The 12,901-nt window shown below is 37.1% G+C and overlaps 1 protein-coding gene across 6 annotated transcripts in view; it reads right to left on the minus strand.

Moving 5' to 3' along the window:
• The window catches only part of IntS11 (integrator complex subunit 11), a 191,858-nt gene that overhangs the window by 28,783 nt on the left and 150,174 nt on the right, over nt 1-12,901 (minus strand). Inside the window, exon 13 of one of the 6 annotated variants that reach the window (XM_089086823.1) lies at nt 8,386-8,878. The exons of 4 other annotated variants lie outside the window; for them this stretch is intronic. Coding sequence is in view for 1 of the 2 variants with exons in the window: in XM_089086819.1 (XP_088942945.1) it covers nt 8,843-8,878 (36 nt within the window). In the remaining variant the exon portion in view is untranslated. Of the gene's footprint in view, nt 1-8,385; nt 8,879-12,901 lie in introns of those variants that run through there. One more of the 6 variants, XM_089086819.1, reaches the window with a different exon arrangement.

Here is a 12,901-nt window from a genome sequence, read left to right on the forward strand (position 1 = left end):
TCATTTTTACCCGTATTGCAGAGGTAATAAAGGAACATTTTGCATTTTTACTACCTTTGTGTGTTTTCGCAACAGAATGGCTCATATTTAAAACACTTACCCTTAGCTAGTTGAAAATGTGTATGAATTCTTCATTTTTAGCCGTTTTTCAGAGGTAATAAAGAAATATTTTGTATTTTTTCTAGCTTTTGTGGGTTTTCGAAACAGAATGGATCTTATATCTCAATATTAAAATTCTCTGTATTACAATGAGAAATTTTAATAAAACAATGTACTTAAATAATATTTAATAAATTTCAAGTTTTTTAATAAAAAATCGTTTTATATTATAAGATAAATAATTTCTCTGAATTATTTAACTATAACTTATACCTATGAATTTTGGTAAGAATTATTCATTTTTAGCGGTTTTGCAGAGGTAATAAAGGAACATTTTGTATTTTTTCTAACTTTTGTGTGTTTTCGCAACAGAATGGCTCATATTTAAAACACTTACCCTTAGCTAGTTGAAAATGTGTATGAATTCTTCATTTTTAGCCGTTTTGCAGAGGTAATAAAGGAATATTTTGTATTTTTTCTAACTTTTGTGTGTTTTCACAAAAGAATGGCTCATATTTAAAACACTTACCCTTAGCTAGTTGAAAATGTGTATGAATTTTTCATTTTTAGCCATATTGCAGAGGTAAAAAAGGAATATTTTGCTTTTTTTCTAACTTTTGTGTGTTTTCGCAACGGAATGGCTCATATTTAAAACACTTACACTTAGCTAGTTGAAATTTTGTATGAATTATTCATTTTTATCCGTATTTCAGAGGTAATAAAGGAATATTTTGTATTTTTTCTAACTTTTGTGTGTTTTCGCTACAGAATGGCTCATATTTAAAACACTTACCCTTAGCTAGTTGAAAATGTGTATGAATTCTTCATTTTTAGCCGTTTTGCAGAGATAATAATTGAATATTCTGTATATTGTCTAACTTTTGTGTGTTTTCGCAAGTGAGTTTTCGTGTGTTTGTGTGTGTAAGTTTTGTGTGTGTGTGTGTGTGTGTATGTTTTTGTGTGCTTGTTTTTTTTTGTGTGCTTGTATTTTTTCGTGTGCTTGTTTAAGTTTTTGTGTGTGTGTGTGTGTGTGTAAGTTTTGGTGTTTGTATTTTTTTGCGTGTGTGTGTAAGTTTTCGTGTGTGTGTGTGTGTGTGTGTAAGTTTTTTTGCGTGTGTGTGTGAGTTTTTTTTGGGTTCCTGTGTAAGTTTTTTTGTGTGTGTGTGTGTGTGTGTGTAATTTTTTGTGTGTGTGTAAGTTTTGGCGTGTGTGTGTGTGTGTAAGTTTTGTGTGTGTGTGTAAGTTTTTGTGTGCATGTAAGTTTTCGTGTGCATGTGTAAGTTTTTTTGTGTGTGTGTGTTTGTTTGTGTGTGTGTGTGTGTGTTTTAGTTTTGGCGTGTGTGTGTAAGTTTTGGCGTGTGTGTGTGTAATTTTTCATGTGTGTGTGTGCGTAAGTTTTTGTGTGTGTGTGTGTAAGTTTTTGTGCGTGTGTGTAAGTTTTTGTGTGTGTGTGTAAGTTTTTGTGTGCATGTAAGTTTTTGTGTGCATGTAAGTTTTTGAGTGTGGGTATAAGTTTTTGTGTGTGTGTGTGTGTGTAAGTTTTTGTGTGTCTAAGCTTTTGTGTGTGGATTTATGTTTTTTGTGTGTGTGTGTAATTTTGTGTGTGTGTGTGTGTGGGTTTGTTTTTGTGTGTGTAAGTTTTTTTTTTTGTTTTTTTGTGTGTGTTTTATTTTTTGTGGGTGTTTTTTTTGGCGTGTGTGTGTATGTTTTCGTGTGTGGGTGTGTTAGTTTTGTGTGTGTGTGTGTAAGTTTTTGTGCGTGTGTGTGTGAGTTTTTTTTGTTTTATTGTGTAAGTTTTGTGTGTGTGTGTGTAAGTTTTTGTGTGTGTGTAAGTTTTGGCGTGTGTGTGTTAGTTTTAGTGTGTGTGTTTGCTTGTTTTGTGTGTGTGTGTGTGTGTGTTAGTTTTTGTGTGGATTTATGTTTTTGTCTGCATGTTAGTTTTCGTGTGCTTGTGTAAGTTTGTGTGTGTGTGTGTGTGTGTGTGTGTGTGTGTAAGTTTTTGTGTGTGTGTGTGTGTAAGTTTTGGCGTGTGTGTGTAAGTTTTCGGGTGTGTGTGTAATTTTTCGTGTGTGTGTGTAAGTTTTTGTGGGTGTGTGTAAGTTTTTGTGTGTGTGTAAGTTTTTGTGTGCATGTATGGGGCCCAGGGAGGGCGTTTGGGGATCCGGGGGCCCTTGAGGATTGAGTGGTCTTTTGGGAGCCCAGTGGACCTTTGGGGACCGGGGGAGGACCTTTGGGGGCCCGGGGGACCCTTGGGGGCCGGTTGGCCCTTTGGGGCCGGTTGGACCTTTGGGAGCCCGGGGGACCCTTGGGGGCCGGTTGGCCCTTGGGGGCCGGTTGGCCCTTTGGGAGCCCGGGGGACCTTTGAGGACCAGGGGGAGGGCCTCTGGGACCTCGTTGGTCCTTTGGGAGCCCGATGTGCCTTTGGGGGGCCCGGGGATGGCCTTTGGGGGTCTGGGTGGGCCTTTGGGGGGCGCCGGTGGCCCTTTGGGAGCTTGGGGGGCCTTTGAGGATCGGGGCTTCCTTCGGGGTTGGGGTAGGAGGATTGGAACCCTTTGGGGTTGGGTTAGAGGACCTCACAACACTGTTCAAATGAAACTTGTGTATTATAACGACCACAATTCTCTTCTAAAATCTCTTCAAAAATCATCTTTTAAAATGTCTCTAACTGTTTCGCCGAAATAGTTCCATAACCTGTCTAAAACAGTTTCGCCCAAATAATCCCTAAACGTAATTCAGCGTGTTCCTTTTGTTTTTGGCATCTCTGCGCTAATGCATTTCAAATTAATAAGAAACCTGATTCCCGCGCTAAAACAATTCATCGCTAAGATGTTTCTTGGAGAATTGTTTCCATGGCCTTTGGCTATTAATATCCTTTGGAGTTCGACCAAAAGAGTTGTTTCCGAGGCAAAGACATTAATGACTTGGATCTATTCCTGGAGAATCGTTTCTAGGCGAAAATTTTTAAAGTCTGACAGATGATGTCATTGGTTGATTGATCTGTCAAGAAAGGGGAATTAATTTGTTGTTTCTAAGTGGAATTATTGATTCACGATAGGTGAATTCAGGTCGACAGCACAGGTGTTCCAAGGTCAAGGTTGTTGTTGTTATAAATGCACGCTCTCAGCGAATGTCAAGGTCGATGTTGTTGTTGTTGACATACAGGTCATTGACCCCATTAGCCACGTGTTCTCCCTAATGACTCTATGCCCATATTTGGTGTACTGTTCGGTGATACATTCTTTTGATAACCGAATTTTGTACTGTTCGGAGTAGCGCCCCCCATTCTACTGCCCTGGGGGCATATAAGGTTTTTTATAGAAGGCGTTGTCGTAGAAACTTCAAAACAGGCTCATTCAATTGGAAATTCGAAGGGCTAGTACCCTTTTTAATAGTCAAAAGTGATTGGAGGACAACTAGCCCCCCCCCCCCTCACACCCATTCATCCCCCCAACAAATCCAATAAAAATTTTGAGATAGCCATTTTGTTCAGCGTAGTTGATTTCCAGAAAGAAAATATGTTTTTGAGGAGGACACTCCCCCAAAACCCTCAGGACAAGGGTTTTAAGTTATGTCCTGGGGGCATATAAGGTTTTTATAGAAGGCGTTGTCGTAGAAACTTCAAAAAAGGCTCATTCGATTGGAAATTCAAAGGGCTAGTGCCCCTTTTAATAGTCGAAAATGATTGGAGGGCAACTATCCCCTCCCCCCCCCCCCCGACACCAATCATTTCCCCAAACACATCCAATCAAAATTTTGAGATAGCCATTTTGTTCAGCGTAGTTGATTCCCAGATAGAAAATATGTTTTTGAGGAGGAAACTTCCCCACAACCCTCGGGGCAAGGGTTTTAAGTTATGCCCTGAGGGCATATAAAAACGATGTTGGCACAATGTACTATTTATTGATTTTTTTACTTTAGAGCTGGGCATTTCATATGGAAGGGGTCGTCGTAGGAACTTCAAAAGGGCTCATTCGATTGGAAATTGAGAGTTCTAGTGCCCTATGTAATAATCAAAAGTGATAGGAGGGCAACTAGCCCCCCCCCCCCACGCCCATCATTCCCCCAAACACATCCAATCAAAATTTTGAGATAGCAGGGCACTGAGAAAGCAGGGCACTTCATATGGAAGGAATCGTCGTAGAAACTTCAAAAGGGGCTCATTCCATTGGAAATTGAGAGTTCTAGTGCCCTTTCTAATAGTCGAAAGTGATTGGAGGCCAACTAGACCACCCCCCCTCAGGGCAAGGGTTTAAGTTATGCCCGGGGGCATGTAAGGTTTTTATAGAAGGCGTTGTCGTAGAAACTTAAAAACAGGCTCATTCGATTGGAAATTCGAAGGACTAGTATCCTTTTTAATAGCCGAAAGTGATTGAAGGGCAACTAGCCCCCACCCCCACGCCCATCAATCCCCCAAACGCATCCAATCAAAATTTTGAGATAGCTGTTTTGTTCAGCGTAGTTGATTTCCAGATAGAAAATATGTTTTTGAGGAGGACACTCCCCCAAAACTGTACCATGAGTAAAATGCGATGTATTTAAAATACAAAAATAAAGTTCCTTCTTTTTAAATATAATTCCTACTTCGTATTATTAATTTAAATTTAGTTTCAAAAATGAAAAGTCCTTAAACAGAAAATAGAAAAAGAGCAATCACCCCAGGAAAAAGAATGGTGCTATCGAGGCTTTAGATATTACTAAGACAGTGAGTAATAAAAAAAAGATGCTACGTAAGACATTTCTAAGGAAGTTTAAACTATAAGAGCCGTGTGAACGCTTGAATCATCAGAAATAATTAAAAGAATTTGTTGGACGAAGGTTTCATATCCTTTGTCCCCTTGGGCCAATTATGAGCCAGTTCTTACAGCGCAGGATTAAAGAGCTACGTTTGATAGTGGGGTAAAAATGCTTTTTGAAATTATTCGTAAGGGAGAATCAGGACCATTCAGATAGAATTCTTAAATTCTTTCTCTTTGTATCTCGGTTACCGTTATTGTCATTTGGAGTGACCCACTGCTGTTCACCTAAATATGTAGGTTCAGTAAATCTATTGCTTTTTTATCTGTGTTTATTTCATTTTATATGTCTGGATCTAGCCTAGTAATAGGTAATTATTTTGCAAAATCTCCAAGGCAACGCTCCCATGGAATCTAATCTCGAGATAGCTCAAGAAAAAAAGGCCACATTTATATGTCTACATATTCTATCTTCTCCCATTAATTGAGGTCGGCACTGGCCTAGTTTACACGATCTTTGGCGCTATAAGCGGCGCTATCGGGAAACTATAAAGTGTAAGTTCGCAGTTTCAAGGTATAATTTTAGACTTGACGCGATCGATCTTCATTACCGCTATTAGGAAGGCCATAAAAAAACTTTTATTTCTACAAATGGCGCGGTCGGTAGTAAAGCTTTCATCGCTACAAATGGCACGATCGGAAATTGGAGGAAAACATGCGAACTAATTACGCTATAAAACTTTGTAATTTGAATTTAATTATTGGAGAGATACAGACATATAAGTAAAGTGATTAGACCTATTGCCGCTAAGCTATTACAGGGAAACCCTTTAGAATATCTCATAGGAGATGATAGCCTCCCCCAAAATAGGTTAAGTAAAAAAATAGATTTATTTTGAGTTGATTCAATGCTTGTATACATATATACTATATTTTTATTTTCTTCAAGTTTTAACTGGTGGAAGTTGGGAAAACTGGGTCGAGTTGACTAAATAAAAAATGGTATATTGAAACAGAAATGGCTTTGTCAAAAGAGGAAGGTAAATGGACTTCGCTTTTAGCAGGGCTCGAATTAGCAAAGCTTCGAGCAGCTTTGTTTGAACTTTGGCTATTCGAAATAAATTTGTATTCCCTCAAAGAGTTGGGTACAATAGAAAAAATGGAGAAAAGGCTCATTGAAGAATTGTAAAATGAAAAAAAATAGTATTCAGTTTTTAACAAGTAGAAGCAAGTGTATAATTAGTAGTTTTTTTAGTGTTAGTAATAAATGCAATGTAGTATTGCCGTATATTACTAAATAATAAAGTGTTTGTATCGTGAATTGAAAGAATAAAATAAAAAATAATACGTAAAGAAAAACAAAATCTAAATGGACCGACGAAACGTTGGAAGAAACAGAAGAATTTTAGGCATAATAGTAGCAAATGGGGTCCTAATTCAGCCTGACTACAGGTACAGGCTATAGAGTTATCGTTCAAGGATAACACTGCTACAATTTAGCAAAGGAAACACATAAATTGTGGTCCGAACAATTATAGGCTAGAAGCTGCCATTTCCGAGTGTTACGAGTAGAGATGCTTCGAAAACATGGCATTTAACGACGTAATAAGCAATAGAATTACCTTTGTTAAAGCTAACAAATACTAAGTTAGTTATATAGTTTTAACAGCAAAGGGAAGGAAAAGATATCTAAATACATAATTAAATTACTTGAGGAAAGGGATGAAAAAAAACGAGAAAAGTAACAATAAGTAAGAAAACAAAAGTGGAAGCTTAGCAAAAGTCGCCGAAGGAAGAAAAAAAAGAGTTGTTACCCAGCTGTGACTGGAACTCTGCATAAGGCGAGAAATTCGGCGAAAGAAACCGTTAATCACAGAAAATGGAGGCATGGGGATAGGTCTTAAAAGGGTCCCCTTTACCTACACAGATGACCTTCATCTGAATAATGGTGTTAGAAAAAATTCAAATTCTGAATTAGCTCCGCAAAATGAGTCACAAGAAGGTTCAAATTTGAATTTTATACCATGGGTACTTTAGAGCCATATAGACGTACAATAAGACAGTGTTCATGCTTGTTTACAAAGACTATAGGCCCATATTAGCACAAAAAGAGAAGGCAATGCATCCTTTTGGGATAGCTGATATTGTTAATTCTGGTCCGCTCTTACGGTTACTCAAAAACGAATCATCCTCAAGTCTAGTCTGATTATAAATCAGTAGAGTTTTGTCGAATATCAGATAGATTTTATATCAGATAAATACGATCTGATAGTAGAAATCAAATAGAGTGAAGCCAATAGTCCCTTATATCCCAATCGGCCGACAAGTAGATTGTGCTTAGAAAACCAACAGAAAGCTTATCACAGAATCAATTATACAGGGTGTTAATAGGTGACACTTAACTTTTAAATTTGTGCAGTGAAACTAATTAAATTACACATATTTATAATTATCATTAAAATGCGATTCTTTTTATATTTATATTGAAAAAAAATATAATTTGGGGGAATAAGTTAAAAAAAAAAAGGATAACAGTATAATTATGTGCTGCTAGCTTACTTATTTATGTGCTGCTTACTCGAAAAATACAATGCAAAATTAGATTGTATAGCGATTATTAACTAAGCTTTAAAGGTATATCTCAACCGGTCATAAAGGCATATATCACGACCAGAATAAAGCTCGGAAGTCCTAACTTTACTTTCCTAGCCTATCTAGTCATAAAAATATTTATTATATTTTACGTCCACAAGTCAGTTTTCTTTGGCCAATGCCATAAAATTATTACATAATAATAAATTACCTAAATAAAAATTAAAGTGCCTTTGAAAAAAAAATATATAATAATAACAAAGCAGTAAACAAAAGAATTTTGCAAAAAATAGGTACAAGTAATGATAAATTAATTCTAGAAACAAACAATAAGATGAGACCTAAGAATATCATCATAATTCTCGTTGTTCATGCAGTGGCCCAAGACATTTTAAAATATAGAGTAATATCCAAGCATAAAAATTCATTGCTAGCTAGCCATGATACAAAGGAGATTTTTAAGAAATTGGACCCAAAACCCTTCTAGACCTTGTTTCAATAAGTAAAAAGACTAGAAGGAAGTACGAATGACCTCAAAGAATTGACCAATTTACGCTATAACATACTATTGGCTATTGGTTTCGTACTTAGACCTTTCCTGACCATAAGAACCCTCTTGACTTTTAATTACGGAAAAATTCTGAGACTAAGAAGGTTAAAACCAAGAGAAGAACACGGGGAAACAGCTGAAATGCAGAGGTTAAACCTGGAACCCCATGAGAACGTCTAAGCCAAAAAATAGGGAAGACATTAGGTCTCCACTCGTCCTTGTTATGTCTTGTTCCCTCATTGTAGTATCGTTTACGTAAAACCGTGTGGTTATGACGCTGCAACATGCGTTTCTTAAACAGCACGGACGTGCGTGAACAATGCAGGCATGAAATATGTTGTAAAATTAGACCTCAAACTTAATAATGTAGGATAAATTATGTTTATTAAATAAGTATTGAAGAATTACATAAGCCCTTTATCGATGTTTCCGTTCTCAAAACAAATTTGAAGACATCTCTGTTTTAGATTTCCCAATGGGAATTATGTCGTTTTATTATAAACAAAAAAAAATTCGTTGTGAGTACTAATATTAGTATATTTATTTAACTCTGTCTCGTAGCGTGGGGTTCATGTACCCAATAAATGCGTGGCTTATTTGTACTATGAGTATTTACTTCAAAGAACATGTGATTCTGCCTCGTTATTTTTATTACAGGAAGTGGATGGACACATTGGATATTGAGCATTACAATGAGTTGCCCAGTGCAGATACAACCTAGTAGCATCTATTTTCATCATATCTCAACCAACGAAGAGTACTCACCATAGACTCCAGGCAATTTTCATCCCAGCTTCGTCAACGAAAACAACAGTTACCTTTGATCGTTGTTTCTTCGACCATGAACCATATTACGCATCACGTAACATTATATTTGAATCTCAGTATCCAGCACATTATCGAACTATAGAATCACATAAATTCTGAGAACCCCATCGATCAGTACAAAACATAAATACAGAAATATCGCCCTTGGTAATCATTGTAGACCCAAAAATCATATGACAGAATAGTGGTGATATTTTAAGTTAGACTGTGTTTAACAATCTTTAAAATTAATTAACACTTAGAGATTTTTGAAGAAATTTGAATGTAAAATTAAGGAAAATATTAAGTCTATTTCTGAGAACACCATTGATCAGTGCAAGATATAAATACAGAAATATCCCCCTGGATAATCATTATGGACCCCAGAATCATTTGACTGTATAGTGATGATATTTGAAGTTAAATGATATTTGAAGATATTTGAAGTTGAAGTTAAAGACAATATGTTGAAAGAGTCACTATAGTTTGATGTCAGCCCATTCCAAATCCAAACTTCAATTCCCCCGTGATTAACCTAGGAATCACAGCAAAGGTTAATCGACGCAAGCCATGAGCTAACAATGTTATAAAAGGCACAAATGAACAATTTTACGCGAGAATACATTTTCTATGTGCCTCAAAATATCCTAAAAATGAAATGCTGAGAAAAAAATAAACGCACTCTCAGGGTTTGACCCCTTAATGATAAGGCACCCTATAAACTATAAAAAAAAAGCAGGTCAAAATGAACCCTGATAGCATATGCCAACACCTGTAGTGGGAAGCATCATTTCCCAGTTGACAATTAGAGAAAACTTGTCGTGTGAACACAATCAGGCTCGAACTGTTCCATGAAGAAACCATAACGTAAGTGCTCCAAAATGTTGCCAATACAAAAAGAGTGAAGGACAATAATTTACAACAGAAGGATTAAGTACACTAGAGACTCGAAGGTGATGAAATAAATTTGAACTTACATATTGTACTTCTTAATAACTTTGATAACTCAAAAATATCCTATGATTTACGTGCGTGGCAAACAGTCCAAGTGAAAGTGTTTTTGTCACCAGTGAAAATGGTAAACATAATATTGTGTGTTATAAATCATTCATGTATGTACCGCTAGATGTCCAAGAAGAATTAGGTGTAGTATTATCATGTTATTCATTTAATGTAGCGTAGATAGAAAGTAGTATGCCATATAGACAGCAAAATAAAAAAAAAAGCCTCGTAAAAAGTGAATTCAAAAAAAACTTATGTAAAGGTAGAATAGCCCCAACCTTGTTGGAAATGTAAAAGTAATCAGTGTTAGATGTAGAAAAAAAATCTTTAGTATAGTAGCTAGCCTAGAACCATGAATAATCTTAGTCCGGTAGATGAATTTTAGATTGGGATGTAGAATAAAATAAGAAAAGTAACAAAGAAAATTTTTAGCACTCCTGATCAACCCATAACATAAATATAAAATAATTATGTAGAAGAAATATTTAATAAATGGCGAACATTTTAAAAGCCCAAAGGCAAGCAAATACTAATGAAGGGGCGTCATTAATTGATGGGAAGGGTAATATGTACCATGAGTAAAATGCGATGTATTTAAAATACCAAAATAAAGTTCCTTCTTTTTAAAGATAATTCCGACTTCCTCTAATTAAGTTAAATCTAGTTTCAAAAATGAAAAGTCCTTAATCAGAAAAGAGAAAAAGGGCAGTCACCCCCGGACAAAGAACAGCGCTATCCAAGCCTTAGATTTCGCTAAGAGAGTGAGTAATAAAAAAAAGATGCTACGTACAATATTTCTAAGGAAGTTTAAACTATAAGAGCCATGTGAACGCTTGAATCATCAGAAATATTTAAAAGAATTTATTGGACGAAAGGTTCGCATTCTTGGACCACTCGGGCCAATTATGAGCCAGTTCTTACAGCGCAGGACTGAAGAGCTACGTTTGATAGTGGGGTAAAAGTGCTTTTTGAAATTATTCGTAATGTAGAGTCAGGACCATTCAGACAGAAGTCTTAATTTCTTTCATGTTGTATCTCGGTCACCGTTATTGTCATTTGGAGTGACCCATTGCTGTGCACCTAAATATGTAGGTTCAGTAAATCTATTGCTTTTTTATATGTATTTATTCCATTTTATGTGTCTGTATTTAGCCTAATAACAGGTAATTAGTTCGCAAAATCTCCAAGGTAACGTTCCCAGGGAATCGGATCTCCAGATAGCTCAAGAAAAAGGGTCACGTTTACAAGGCTATACATTTTATTTTCACTCAATAATTGAGGGTGGCGCAGGCCTTGTTCGCATAATCTTCAGCGCTATAAGCGGCGCTATCGGAGAAATTACAAGGTGTAAGTTCACGACCTTTGGGCAGAATATCGCCTTTGACGCGGTCAATATTTAGTACCCTACTTAGTATAGCCAGCCAATTTTTCATCGCTACAAAACCCTCAGGACAAGGGTTTTAAGTTATGTCCTGGGGGCATATAAGGTTTTTATAGAAGGCGTTGTCGTAGAAACTTCAAAAAAGGCTCATTTGATTGGAAATTCAAAGGGCTAGTCCCCTTTTTAATAGTCGAAAGTGATTGGAGGGCAACTAGCCCCTCCCCCCCCCCGACGCCAATCATTTCCCCAAACACATCCAATCAAAATTTTGAGATAGCCATTTTGTTCAGCGTAGTTGATTCCCAGATAGAAAATATGTTTTTGAGGAGGACACTCCCCCAAAACCCTCGGGGCAAGGGTTTTAAGTTATGCCCTGAGGGCATATAAAAACTATGTTGGCACAATGTACCATTTTTTTTTCCTTCAAAGCAGGGCACTTCATATAGAAGCAATCGTCGAAGAGACTTCAAAAGGGGTTCATTCGATTGGAAATCGAGATTTCTAGTGCCATTTTTAATAGTCGAAAGTGATTGTAGGCCAACTATACCACCACCCCCCCCCTAAGGGCAAGGGTTTTAAGTTATGCCCTGGGGGCATATAAGGTTTTTATAGAAGGCGTTGTCATAAAAACTTCAAAACAGGCTCATTCGATTGGAAATTCGAAGGGCTAGTACCCTTTTTAATAGCCGAAAGTGATTGGAGGGCAACTAGCCCCCGCCCAAACGCCCATCATTCCCCCAAACGCATCCAATCAAAACTTTGAGATAGCTGTTTTGTTCAGCGTAGTTGATTTCCAGATGGAAAATATGTTTTTGAGGAGGATACTCCCCCACAACCCTTAGGGCAAGTGTTTTAAGTCCTGCCCTGGGATCCTAGAAGTATTCGGAATAAAGTATTGATGGAGCCAATTCAGAAAAGGCTTATTCGATTATCAATTCCATGGACTAGTTACCTTTTTAATATTCTAAAGTGATTGAAGGGCACCTAGCCCCCCCACGCACACCATTTCCCAGACACATCCCAACAACATTGTGAGATATCCATTTTGTTCAGCGAAGTTAATTTCCAGATAAAAAATATGTTTTTGAGGAGGACACTCCCCCACGTTGAGCGTAGTTGATTTCCATATAGAAAATATGTTTTTGAGGAGGACACTCTCCCACATCCCTCAGGTCAAGGGTTTTAAGTCGTGCCCTGGGGGCATATAAGGTTTTTATAGAAGGCATTGTCGTAGAAACTTCAAAAAAAGCTCATTCGATTGGAAATTCAAAGGGATAGTGCCCTTTTGAATAGTCGAAAGTGATTGGAGGGCAACTAGCTCCCCCCCCCACGCCCATTACTTCCCCAAAAACAACCAATCAAAATTTTAAGATAGCCATTTTATTCAGCTTAGTTGATTTCCAGATATAAAAGGTATTTTTGAGGAGGACACTCCCCTAAAACCCTCAGGACAAGGATTATAAGTTATGCCCTGGGGGCATATAAGGTTTTTATTGAAATCTTTACTTCGTACACTTAAACAAGAACTCATTCGAGTTGAAACTCATAGGGATATTGCTCTTTTTAATAGTCGAAAGTGATTTGAGGGCAACTAACCCCCCTCTCACGCACACCTTTTCCCCACACACATCCAATCAAAATTTTTAGATAGCCATTTTATTCAACCTAGTTAAAATTTTTGGAAAGTAGGTCTTTAAGGATGACAACCCCTCCCCCACAGCCCTCCGGGCATGGGTT

Source organism: Artemia sp. Qi Xiang Cuo, chromosome 3 (genome assembly GCF_049724085.1).
Source record: "Artemia sp. Qi Xiang Cuo chromosome 3, ASM4972408v1, whole genome shotgun sequence".
Taxonomy (NCBI): domain Eukaryota; kingdom Metazoa; phylum Arthropoda; class Branchiopoda; order Anostraca; family Artemiidae; genus Artemia; species Artemia sp. Qi Xiang Cuo.